This window comes from Chaetodon trifascialis, chromosome 12 (assembly GCF_039877785.1).
Source record: "Chaetodon trifascialis isolate fChaTrf1 chromosome 12, fChaTrf1.hap1, whole genome shotgun sequence".
NCBI classification, from domain to species: domain Eukaryota; kingdom Metazoa; phylum Chordata; class Actinopteri; order Chaetodontiformes; family Chaetodontidae; genus Chaetodon; species Chaetodon trifascialis.
The window spans coordinates 19,469,542-19,482,584 of NC_092067.1; the positions used below are offsets into that span (position 1 = coordinate 19,469,542).

Below are 13,043 nucleotides of genomic sequence, written 5' to 3' on the forward strand. Positions count from 1 at the left end.
ACACTGGCTGCTTTAAACAGGCTCGACTTTGTGCAGGGTAGGGTTAGACTGTAAACCTTCTCAGTTAGCAACAAAATCTGGATCTCTTAGCTTTGAGGTATATGGACTCAAACTACTGCATGAGAGAAAATGAACCGCTAGCATGCTATGAGGGAAACATGATCAACAGAATTTGTAGAGTAGCTTTGTCAGGTATATGAATGGATATGGGACAACATCAGACATTATGGTGCACTAAGCAACGTGTGTAATATTGTTCAGGTCATAGTGAATTAAAAAAAGGCCACATCTCATGTCTGCTTCTACTTCTTTGCATGATTCAGTGAAGATGAAAACAAAGCTAAAGATGTCTTCTCACAAGATGCTGCTAGTGTGCCTGCACTGTAAGTGACATTATATTGAAGCCCAGCGATAAAGGCGAAGGGTAAGAACACAAGAAACTATTATACATATATGAAGAAGCCCAATTACTGTAGCTCTCTCTACTGACACAAAGAATAGTGTCAAGTCATGCCAAATATTTAGAAATTCATTACTAGTCTGTCGTTATTTCAATAACCTGAAGCCGTTTTTCCACTGCAGGAACTTAACGTGGAGCCATCACATCTCGGGCTTTGTATCTGTATTGATCAGGAAAACTAACATTTAAATCTGCAGCTCAGGACTTTTACAGATAAATGAACAGCTACTACATTCAAGCCAAATGAGTTTATGCAATACCGATTAAGCTCATCACCGTCAGCTAAATCTGTATTTTGTTGGGTTGCAACAAATGACTTTTTTCATTATCGACTCATTTATCAGTTGTTTTCACAATTAATCGATTAATCACTTAGTCACTAAAATGTCAAAATATTGTGGAAAAATGCTCATCGTAATTTCCAAGAGCCCAAAGTGATGTCCAACCAACAGTCGAAAAAACCAAAGACTCTTTATTTATGATCATTAATGACAAAGAAAAGCAGCGAATCCACAGATTTAAGAGGCTGGAACCAGCAAGTGTTTGACTTTTGCTTTAACAATGACTGAAACTACTTATTGATTATCAAAATAGCAATTGATTTTTACCACCACAGGGGTAGGTTTAAAGATGAAGAACACGACAAACAATGGTTGAAGAACCGTTAAAAACAAATGATTTCTCAGCATCTGGCAACAACACACAGACGAGCAGTGCAGGGATTGAATTAAAGAGATAAAATAACTGAAAAAACAGTGTTTCAAAGAGCTGGACCTCATTTTTGAACACTGGCTGGCTTGTGTCTCTAGCTTCGCCTTGGACCTAGCATTAATGTGAAAAAAGAAAAATCTATATCTGCACTTAGTGTTTTCCTTGTATGTCCCACAACTCCTCTGCCATAAAAACTATGCAGTAAAGTTATATGACACAGTGTAGCTGGTTCCACTGCCTCAGTCCAAAGCATCTCAGTTTCTAACACAAAGAAGAACGTCGTAGCAAAACCTCTCAAGTTCTTTAAAGATCAGGCTGTGGAAGCCAGAGGTCACAGGTTAAGTTCCTGCAGTGCATCAGGGCGAGTGAGCGAGCTGACCCTCCATGATAACGACAAACACCATCGTGAATGAATCGATGCGAGGCTCCATCTTTATTTTCATCCCCACCTTGCAAACTTGTGCTCTTTAAAACTGTTGTCTCTGACCCGCCCATGGAGGATTAAGTTAACCAGTAAGAATATTTCAGCCTCCAGAGCAGTTTTCAGATTAAACTCCTGAAAGTAAAAGCTGTTCTAATTCTACGTTTGTTAGATAAAAACCTCACAACTGCAGCAACACACCAAGCTTTCTGTCGAACTTTTCTGATTTTCAAATTTTCCTTTTTTTTCATGGATCAGCTCAGCCGAGTCGCATCAGTCTAATGTGCTCAGTGATGTGTGCAAAATGTTAAAGTGCACATGCAAACAAACACAGAGACACACGCGCGCACACAAATACGCACGCGCATGCACACACACACAGTGATGCCAGGTTTACACTGTAAATAGCTGCTACACTTTCACAGTGATACTGGCCCACAAGCTGAAGGAGATGACTTTGCAAAAAAATAAAATTATGTTTCTTATTGCTTATGTCAGCTTAAAGTTATGATGCTAACCAAAATGAAGAGTGGATGGTGAGCAGAAATGAACTGAGTAAGAAGAATAATTTAAGTACAACCATGTCATAACTGAAAGCATCATCCATATGCAGAGGATTTGTGCGTCGTCTTGGAAAAAGTAGGACACACAAACGGAAATGATGGAGATATTAGTCACGATTCATACAGGCCATTTTTGTTACCTGGACAAATGTATTGATGTTTGGCAGTCTAACATATCTGCAGATTGTAAGTGTACAGCAAATTGCTACAATCGTGATTGATATTGTCATATAAAAGTCTTTTCTCAAATGTATAAATAACTAAAATTATTACATAAGTTATATATTAACTGAATATAAACAACAACCATTGAAACAGAACTTTAGAACCTTCTAATTTTAAAGTTGGACTTTATGTACAGGTACAATGCTACTCTCTAACACCTTAACCACAAACCAGACAAAGTGTATCATGTGGAAAGATGCTTCTAAGCCAAGGTCATACAGTTCAGCCTAAATGATTCCCCTCATATTTTGGATGGATGTAACATGAGTAAGGTTTGCTTACCGCAGTAGTCTCATCTTGTATACAATATAGAACATATAGATAATAGTATCTCCTTAAATAATTACATAATTTATAATGTGCAATGATTTGATATGGTACAGTGAGTTTTCCATGAAGGAGGAGGAAAAGTTTGACCAGAGATGAATGGAGGGATACAGACAGAGAAAATCAGAGATGCTAGCTGAATAAATAAATTATACTTTTTTGGAGTATAAACTGAATCAAGGTGACATGCAGTCCTCCGCTTCCTCCCTCTTCCCTTATAGTGATCATGTACCGAAAATTGTTCCTGAAATCGCAAAGTGCTTGACTTCTCATGTGAAGCTGGACAAAGTTGAGACGGGTCCCATCCAGAGAGAGAGAGAGAGAAAAGAAAAAGTAAAAGCGGTGTCCAATTTGTGCCTACATACTGTACGTACAGGTGCTTCATTAGCAGCACAAGTTTGGTGTTCGACTTTGGCTGTAGCTTTTCACTGGTGACAGCAAAGGACCGACGGAAATGCCAACGGTCTGTTACTGATCTCAACACAGACAGCTCTTATCTTTTGGTGTCACCAGGACCGGAAATGATGGTTGGCTCTAGCAAGCGAAGTCCTCAAACACACCGTGGTGCCCGGCGTGATGGTGGTGAGGGTGAGGGTGAGGGTGGTGGTGGTTGGGTAGGATCGTGTTGGCGTACGCCCCCTCTGGGTGAGTCCGTGTCATGTCATTGGGCTCCTGTTGAAGGCAAAGCAAACAAGGACTTCAAGATGCCGTGTAATTTCAGACATGACAATAAGACGATCCAGAATAATCTCTCGACAGTCAAACCCAGACACTACTGTCAGAACCTTAATGCTACTCTAGACTCATCTCAGCTGGAGGTACTGGTTAGCCTAGCTTAGCATAAAAACTAGAAGCAGGGGGAACAAGCTAGCCCCAACACCTCTTAACGTCTTTAATCTACATGTAACATGAAGATTTATGGTTTTGGGGTTATGTGCTGCAACTATTTTGTGTTACAGTACTTCTGTGCAGTGTCTTCATCTACGCGCAGCTAGCCAGATGTGATTAGTGAGTTCAGTTTTTTATTGCTCAGTGATGATATCTCACCTGGCTGTAGTAACAGCACTTAACTTGCCCTAAAAATGTCATCTTTAGACTTCTGCTTAAGTATGGATAAAAAAAAGAAGAAGATGCATGTCATTAGAGATCTTTAGCTGTTTACCCCTGCTTCAGGTCATTATGCTAAGCTACGCTGTCCGCACTCTTCCTCTTTAATTTATGAGATTGATATCGATCTTCTCATCTAACTCTCAAAAGAAAGTGAATGAAAGATTTTGTCCAATTTTTTTAAAAATACTGCAGGCTGTCAGTTTCTCAGCTGTCGCTTATCATTGTTGATTCAGTGGGATGACCATATTACAAATCAAACTGCTGGATCCGGTCTCTTAAATACAGTGTGTAAGCCGCTGTGTGTGTAACACTTACACTGCATCATTTTCTATGTTTCCACAGAGAAAGATACCAGCAGCAAGCCGGCACAAGAGTAGCTGAGTGTAAATTATATTTAACTCATAGGATTAAATTCATTCCAGAGCTACTGGTCAGCTTGAATGTATTTTCTGTAAAATTGTTATTGGATTTTGCTATAGATACTGGGGTCTTCTGCCCATATTCTAAACTAATTTGTTGTCTGCAGTTGAATAAAAAGAAAGCATCGGAACTTAGCCAGTCACACCATCTGAACCTAATCAAAACTGCAATGACTGAAGAGTAACAAAATACATCACTATGATATCTCTGGCTGACCCTGTTATAGTCTTAACGCATAGTGTTGAGACACAGTTGCGGTTAGATGTGAAACAAGAAGTCTATTGTTCAGATAGAAGCAACTTCAGGATAAAGTTGTGCAATAACAAAATCCAAGCTCCAGGGGAGGATGCGCTTTGCACAGTGGTTAAGACTAATTAGGAACAATACATTCTTCATGATTTTAGAAGTGGAAAAATTAATTTGTCTCTCTCTAAATTGCTCCCTTGTAGTGTAATGCAGTTACAGTGCTGCAAGGAAAGCTGTATTCTTGGTATGAAAACAGTGCTGCTGTTACAGTACGGCATGTGCTGTACCTTTGCTTTCATTTCCTCTAGACCCACAGTTGCAACCGTGCTGGTCTGCGGCTTGTTCTTCTCCTCTTTCTGCGGCCTCAGCAGACGCTGTAGCCGGTGCTTGATCACCTGGTTTCACCCGTAGCACAGCAGCACGGAGGGTGAAAGAGCAGAGATGAGCGAGAGAGACAAGAGACGCACCAGAGTGTAGAGTTCATTGACTGTGATGTCTGCATTACAGTCCCTCCCTCTGATTCTGCTTTATTCATACATGTTTGGCAGTCAGCAGGCAGCGGCCTTGAGAGCTTAAAGGGGATACAGCTGAGACACGAGTTCATTTCATGATCAGCGTTAGCAGCATGTCATCAGCACAGAGCTGAGCAGATATTAGGTTCTGCAGCCTGGAAATCAAATAAAACTCCTCGCATGCATAATAAACATTTACACTGCTGGTCCTTTCCTCATGATTATGTTTGGGAAGAACAGTCATACACAACATACTGACATGCATAACATTAAAAAAATGGACTTTGCTGAACAAGAGAGCAATGAAGGTACTAATGTGTTTTGTAAATACTGTAATTTTCAAAAGACTTCTTGAAGAAATCTGGCTGTTAATTAGTGCTAATTAGATCTCACACACACACACACACACACACACACACACACACACACACACACACACACACACACACACACACACACACACACACACACACACACACACACACACACACACACGCACACACACACACATTTCTGATCTCACATGATGACTGGTTGTTGTGTGTGGGCTTGCACGCAAACTGTACCTCATAGATATAATCAAGTATTTCTAAGATTGTCAGGATGCTGGCTCCAATGAATAAGCCCATCTGTCCACCGATGTCACCTGAGAAGAGAGACTACTTAAGAAGAAGACCAACGGGCACGAAGCCAAAGCAGCTCCTGTTTGCCACCAATGGTAATGAAAGTACAACACCTTTCATTCTGCGCAAGCAAGTCTATTTGAATATTTAGAAGAGAGAGAAAAAAGGTGACAGAAATCTTACCTAACAAACCTGCAACATCGTAGGCTTTCTTTTGCTCAATTGTTTCATAGTTCAGAGCTTCAAAGAAGATATCCAAGACCAGGAAGTTGTCTCTGGAAAACAAGCAGAGAGAGTGTGAATGTCAAAGTGAAACACACTTGCGGTGTTTCTATAATTCACTACAAATCTAACATAATTTGAAAAAAGACCATTCCAAGTCATCTTTATGCTCACTGTAAATTGTCGTGATGGGATTGTCAGGCCTGCAGCATTTTGCACAGATCTAACCAGCGATTGTGAGATAATGAGGTGTTTCAGGGTTTAACTGAGATGAGCAGAACGAGCACTGACAGCATGCTCAGTCACTGCCACATCTCTGTCTGGTAATATTAAGCGTTGTGAGGCATCATGAGCTCTTTGGTTTAGGCGTGCTTACCTTCTACCGCATCCCTGACTACGAGGCAGTGTGAGGAGCTGCGGTGAAAGGCCGCTGTAAATGCGTTAAGTTCATTATAATCTGTTGTTCCATAAAACATGTGGTAGAACAGGATTAGGAGTTAAAGTCACTGGGAGTTACAATGTTCATTACACCTCATAATATTAATGTGCTGGATATAACAAATGATATAATGATGTTGACACAAGGTTCAATTTCTAGTTGTGATGCTGTGTGTAACACAATTAATACAGAATGTGATAATTTGCTAATCACTGGTGACACTTACTCAACTGAAAACAGTATAAAGACAATATCCATCCATTTTCTATGCCGCTTATCCCTTTCGGGGTCGCGGGGGGCTGGAGCCTATCTCGGCTGTCAACGGGCAAGAGGCGGGGTACACCCTGGACCAGTCGCCAGCCGATCGCAGGGCACATACACACAACCATTCACACTCACACTCACACCTAGGGGCAATTTAGAGTCACCAATCAACCTAATGAGCATGTTTTTGGTCTGTGGGAAGAAGCCGGAGTGCCCGGAGAGAACCCACGCATGCACGGGAAGAACATGCAAACTTCACACAGAAAGGCCCGACCTGGGAATCGAACCTGCGACCTTCTTGCTGTGAGGCACGCGCACTACCTGCTGCTCCACCGTGCAGCCCTTAAAGACAATATATTTAATGTTTTTAATTCTTGTAAATATCTGCTTATTCTGAACTTGATGGAGCAACATGTTTCAAACACATTGGGAGGGAGCAACAAAAGACTGGGAAAGTTGTGGAATGCTCCAAAAACACCTGTTTGGAACATAGATAGATAATTTACTGTCCATTGTTTGAGGAAATTTGCTCCTATAGCCTGTACACACATAAGACCAGTTAAAAAACAGTTTGTTGAGGGCTCTTAGCTCCCAGCGTATCGTGCTTTTTTACAGATCAGGGATCTGTATCTGCTGCCGGATGGGAGTAAAGTGAAGCACGAGTTCAGGTGTTGGCTGGGATCGGGTGCTATGGCTGGCGGTGTCAGTGAGGGCTGTGGGGTTAGGAGTAGGGAGACCAGTGACTTCAGTGTGTGGTTTTGAGGAGTTTGTTCCAGCTGGTGACAGTGAGCATCGTGAAGCAGCATGTGGAACAGTAGAGGAGGATGAGTTTATGATGCTGCTGTACAGGAGAACTTCTGTTGGCAGCGTTTAAGATAAGATAAAAACTTTATTAATCCCCCATAGGGGAAATTAGGGTGCTACGGGCAGCAGCAGCAGTAGCTGCTATAGATGTCAGTTGTGTGATGACTAAAATTGAGTTTATTGTCAAGGGTGATTCCAAGGTGATACAGTGCTAAATATGCTAAAATAAACATTAAGGACTTTTTGAAATAACATTTTATAAATTGAACAACCTGCAGTTTGTTGATTAACTTAATAAAAAGCGAATCTGTGGGGTACCTGTGACCTACAACGCCTGTAACTATATTGTTATTCATTATATTGCATTATTGCATTGTATTATTATTATTTCACAGAGAGGAATTAACATGCAGATGTTAAGATTAACTGATTTTTCCTCATTACTATTTGAAATTTGACGCTCAGTGTATGACGTTCATGCTATTCTCTGAGCTTTAGTAGCATTTTTTTTTTCCTGTGGGTGGCGCTACAGGGATGGCCGTGGGGCCTTTAAAGTCAGACAGGTTCATCACCAAATCTGCTGGCAGTCTGCCCAATAGCTACAGCTGAGATATTCTGTCTGCAAAGTTGACATTTTGGTGGTGCCACAGGAGTGTACAAAATTGAAATGTTTTATCCTCTCAGGATCATTATTGTTAATTTAATTTCACGACAATCTGCTCCTTTCATATTTTTATGTATAAGTGGAAAAAATCTGCAAGCGGTCCTGGAGGAAAAGACACCTGAAGTATTGTCATTGCTCTGCGGGGAACATGAAGATCAAACTGATTCAATTCAATCTGAAGACATATTGACCTAATGGTAGTGCTTGACAGGTCGGAGGTAATCAAAAGCATGTGAAATATTCCTCTGGACTATATTCATTTAATGGAGTATCTATTCAATTTCATGGTAATCTGATTTAAAGGTGTCCAGATATGTTGATCAGCGTTTGACAGATCAGATATAAACATTATGCAAATACAATGACCTCATGGTACCTGACAGTCAGCTTGCTGTCACCAGACTTCCTAATTCAAAGATCAACCGTTCACCTGAAGACAAAATCTAAATTGATGCTCGTCTGAAAATAGCATTGATTTTTGTTTATATTTACGGTTGTCTGTTTGTGGTCACAGACTGGAGGTCATAGTTTATGGCCCTTTTTATTGAGCACCACATCACTGCTCATACGCGAGTTTAGTCTTGCTGAAGGTTCCTGTCGTACCTGATGTAGTCCTCTGACTTGTCGTATTTCCTGGAGAGATAGCGAGCAGAGCCCTTGCTGGGGATTTTGACCATGGAGAGCTCTTTACCGTAGCGGGTGAGATTACAGGGCGTCTCGCATGGACAGGCGTCCCCGCTGTTCTTCTGCTGCTGTGCTGCAACACAATGAAAACAGCGGTTCAACAGTTGTCGACTGGGTCAGTTTCAGTGCTGATTTGAACCATTGAAACACACAAGATACAATAGAAAATAATAATAATAATAATAATAATAATAATAGATTCACTTTACTTTTACCTCTGCTTTGGTCTCCACCAACTCTGACAAAAAATATCTGGCTTAATCATGACCACAGAAATGCTATGTTTCTAATTGGTTAAAACTAAACAATATATCAGGACACTTCAATTATGTGCACATTTTATTTTAGACTATAGGTAACAACAGTGCTGACGGAACGCATTACATTACCTGTTAATTCTCATTAAAATGAAACTTCCCTTCGTAAACAGCCACGTTGTACAAAATGAGTACGAATGTGTGCTGCTGTCTGTGTGGCTTTTTCAGCACAGAGCTTTTGAAGGATAAAACGTGTATTTTTAGTGAGACGGAGCAGATTTTTAGCACTCAGCATCTTATCATATTAGATTCACACCCTGGGGATGACGAGTACTTTGTCTTTCTCACACTTGTATTTGTGACTTTAAGGGTGAACACATTTATCACAGCCTTTAAGTCAAGAATGAACAGTTTACAAAATCATTTAATGAAAAAATGTGCAACAAAATGCCAGGTCTCATCAGGTTTTCTACACTTCTTTAGCTGCTGTATCCAGCATCGCACTGTATATATTAACAAAATGAAGCGTTAGTCTAACTGTATTATCTAAGAGACAACAAATGTGGCAAAAGTGTTTACAGCTATTCAGTTACGATATTTGTTTGGAGTATAAACGATGAGGCACACTATGCAGTAAGCACTACTCTGGAAAACATACCTAGACTTGCGCCCAATTAACATGCAGCATGAATTGTTCACACATTAACAAATACACATTCACAATTCACAATCCAAACTCTAAAACAACACCACGCACACCGGAGAGTAAATAGCTTTTCCTAATCTCTGTTTCAAATTCCAACTGCATTCAGTCCAGACAAAAACGGAGAGAGAGGGAGCACTAAAAGCACTAATTATAATTTGATGATTTATGTATTTTATAACTCCAACAATAAGGTATGTGCATGTAGGGAGCACAGTGGCATATATTCTTTGTCTGATGTGGGAACAAAACACCTTTAATATATAAATTATATTCTAATTTATTACCTTTCATGGAGGGTGAATTTATTCACGCTATTTGATTCAGGAATACGACACATGAATATGGCCCATTCTTGTAAGATATATCTAAGATTTCATTCAGCCATATTATGAATAGGGTTTGACTTCGGCAAAGAGAGACATAATTAAATTTCTGGCTTATTTGGCTGAGAAATGATAATTGTAGCGTACTTATGGGCCTGCCATGACTGCAAAAAAAAAAAAAAAAAAAAGCCTTTTATACTGCAACCATAAGGCCTTTGAAACCAAGGCACCTTTGTTCAGCTGTGATGTCTGCTGGTGGAGAGTGAGGTCGGAGCTGAGGGTGGAGGGGGGGCACAGATATGCAGGACTGGAGAGTCAGTTTAATATTAACGGTTCAACAATGGAGGCAGCACAGCCGTCAAGCTATAAAGTGACTAAATCACAATGAGGAAAAGTCATTTCAAAATATCAAGTCTACCTCCAGGTATTTGTATCACAGAAAAAAAAAATCCTTATCATATTTACTGATTGTGTTTCCATTTCCCTTTGGGGGAACCTATTGTAATGAGAAAAGAAATGAAGGGGGATTGTTTCTTACCGAGCGCTTTGTCAACACAGTTGATTTTACTGGGAGGGCAGATATCTGCAGTTCCTGGAAAGGAGAACAGAAAATGAGTCTGATCAATCAGAAACAAAATGATCAGTGACCCGTGTCTGCTGCAAACAACACTCCACAGCTTATTATTCATCTCCAAATGAAGGCAGGCACACAGAGGATGGCTTCCATCCACGGCGCCTGGGCCATCTTGGACGTCTGTCCTTGATTGCACTGAGAAATGGAGCATGCTGCCTTCACCCGTGAGGCATATTTAGAGAGTCTTTAAAAAACAATCAATGAGTTACTTCCTGGCAGACAAACATATTGCCCAGGCCATTAATGGCAGGTATTCATCAGCAGCACAATTAATTGGCAGAGTTGTGTCTGTCTGTCTCTCTGTGAAACGTTCATGGGTTTAATGTTTTGTGCAATTCCCCTCCTACGGTGGCCTGCAGAGCTCAACACACCGCAGCTGATGAAAATACACGGAAATAGGCAAAACATGACAAAATTAAGAAAACATATTCGCCAATTCTGCAACATGTGTGCAAACAAGCAAAAATGCTGCAAGTAGCACAGACGAAAAGGGAAACTGTTTCCAGGGGACGCAAAACAGCGATGAATGCGGTTTTGACTCACTGAGTGACTGAAGTCAGCTAGGCGATGTTGGAAAATTAGCTAAAATGTAAGCTTTTTTTGACAGCCTGGAAACAGTTTCCGTCAGCGAGAAATGTTGATTGATACACAGTGAAATGATGTCTGATGATCTGAGGAAGGAGTCGATTCACACTTTCAGCTGGTTCTGAATAGTGTTACACTTATTGTGTCTTTCAGAACAATACTGAGATCACAGTTTGTTCTCAATGAGTAGAATTTATCTGCAGTGATTTGACACCAAATACATCATCATTAAACATTTGTGTTTGAAGAAAAAATCCTCTTGTGTGTTTCATTTTTGTGTGTGGAGGCAAAAGCTGTGCAGTGTCTCTGTCTGCTGTCCACATATTAAGAACAAGAACAACTTAAAAGCTTTTTTTTAGTGATGGTCATCCAAATATAGAAATAGGCCGAAATACTGAAATATTCATCTCAAACCAAACATTCCAGGAAAACACAATTTTGCTTCTATGCCTCGTGGTGCAAGAGTCGTGAGCAAAAATAGAAAATGCTTTACAAATAGCCACCTCAGAAACTAATCACAAATTTCAGGAATCGTTTTAATGACGGCCTGCTCACAAACGCGGATGCTTAAAGATCTCGCCATCTACTCAGTGGAAGTAACAACAGAAGCAACATAAGAACATAAACAGCAGCGTAATTCAGTGCCTCAAAAGCACAAAAAACACACAAACTATTAAAGGACAATAAGCGACAATAACTCATAGAAAAGAAGAACTATAAGCAACAGGCTGTAAACAAATGTGAGATTATGTGAACACATGCTGATGACAATTTGCTGGCATGTTAAATAGACTGCAAATGGTTGCTGGATTATGTGAGCATGAGAAAGAAATGGATCGCAAACATTTGTGCAGCTCTCTCAAAAGCAAACTGTTAAAATGAATAAAAATCCAAGCAACACAAAACTGTAGCGGCTGTGGCTGCAGAGGACTGCTGGAGAGAAAAAATGATACTGTAAATTGTGTACGGCGCAGCGCTCCTACATTTCATTGATACAGTACTTTGCTGTCACATCCAGGCTGTTAAAAGATTTTCAGTTCACAACTTGGCCTCATGCTCCCTTGGCGGGCTTTTAAACCAATTACTCACAGGAAGCTTATGGAATTTCAGCAAACTTAATATGCAACGATAAATTTTATTCACTATTGATAAGTGCAATGAACTAATGCGAGCTTCCTGCTACCTAGAAGCGCTCCTCCAAAGCCAGACTGGGCCAGTGGTCTGGAAATCTTCCACATTTATTATATCCGATATAATAAATATCATATCTGATGTGATACATCATCATGGAAAGAAAAGTGGTTCTGCTGCACTCTAAGCACCTCAGCTCTGTCTGTTAACCCAAAAGCTTCCCACTCCTTTTTCTTACACGTCTCATTCATTTGAAAAATTAAAGAGGAGCAGTGTCTCTGGACAGCTGATTGATAAGACGGAGGGTTTTTTAATGTAAGTTTTCATTCGTTTGCAGGTGTGTGAGACTTAAAAAGAGACAAAACAGGGATCAGTGAAGTGAAAGCAGTAAGATGTATCCATGCAGAAACCAGATGGATATGGTTGTTAGCTAGTTTTCCAAAACTCATGAGCTCCTGGGTTTATTGTACCCTGGTCTTGCGGTGAGGTGGTCACCCTGCAGAGCACACAGGCTGATTAGAAACGTGTCCACTTCACAGCCTGTTGAGATCAAATGATTAGCTGGGATTTCTCTCTCCAGATCAGGCCACCACTGGCCATTACCGCCTGCAAACCGAAGTCTGAAATGGGGACCTTGGGTGGCACTGGCCACCCCTGAAATCTGACTGGCCACTCCAAGTGCCACCCCATTATCCTAAAGTATGATTGGCTA

General features: G+C 40.6%; 1 protein-coding gene across 1 annotated transcript in view; it reads right to left on the bottom strand.

Moving 5' to 3' along the window:
• Positions 1 to 2,266: 2,266 nt before the first annotated feature.
• Positions 2,267 to 13,043, bottom strand: part of asic4a (acid-sensing (proton-gated) ion channel family member 4a) — an 82,334-nt gene continuing 71,557 nt past the window's right edge. The window contains exons 5-10 of the mRNA XM_070975502.1: positions 10,520 to 10,573; positions 8,615 to 8,768; positions 5,802 to 5,893; positions 5,562 to 5,641; positions 4,771 to 4,878; positions 2,267 to 3,379 (exon numbers count right to left, since the gene is read on the bottom strand). Of these exons, the coding sequence (XP_070831603.1) occupies positions 3,242 to 3,379; positions 4,771 to 4,878; positions 5,562 to 5,641; positions 5,802 to 5,893; positions 8,615 to 8,768; positions 10,520 to 10,573 (626 nt within the window). The 3' untranslated portion in view covers positions 2,267 to 3,241. The remainder of the gene's footprint in view (positions 3,380 to 4,770; positions 4,879 to 5,561; positions 5,642 to 5,801; positions 5,894 to 8,614; positions 8,769 to 10,519; positions 10,574 to 13,043) is intronic.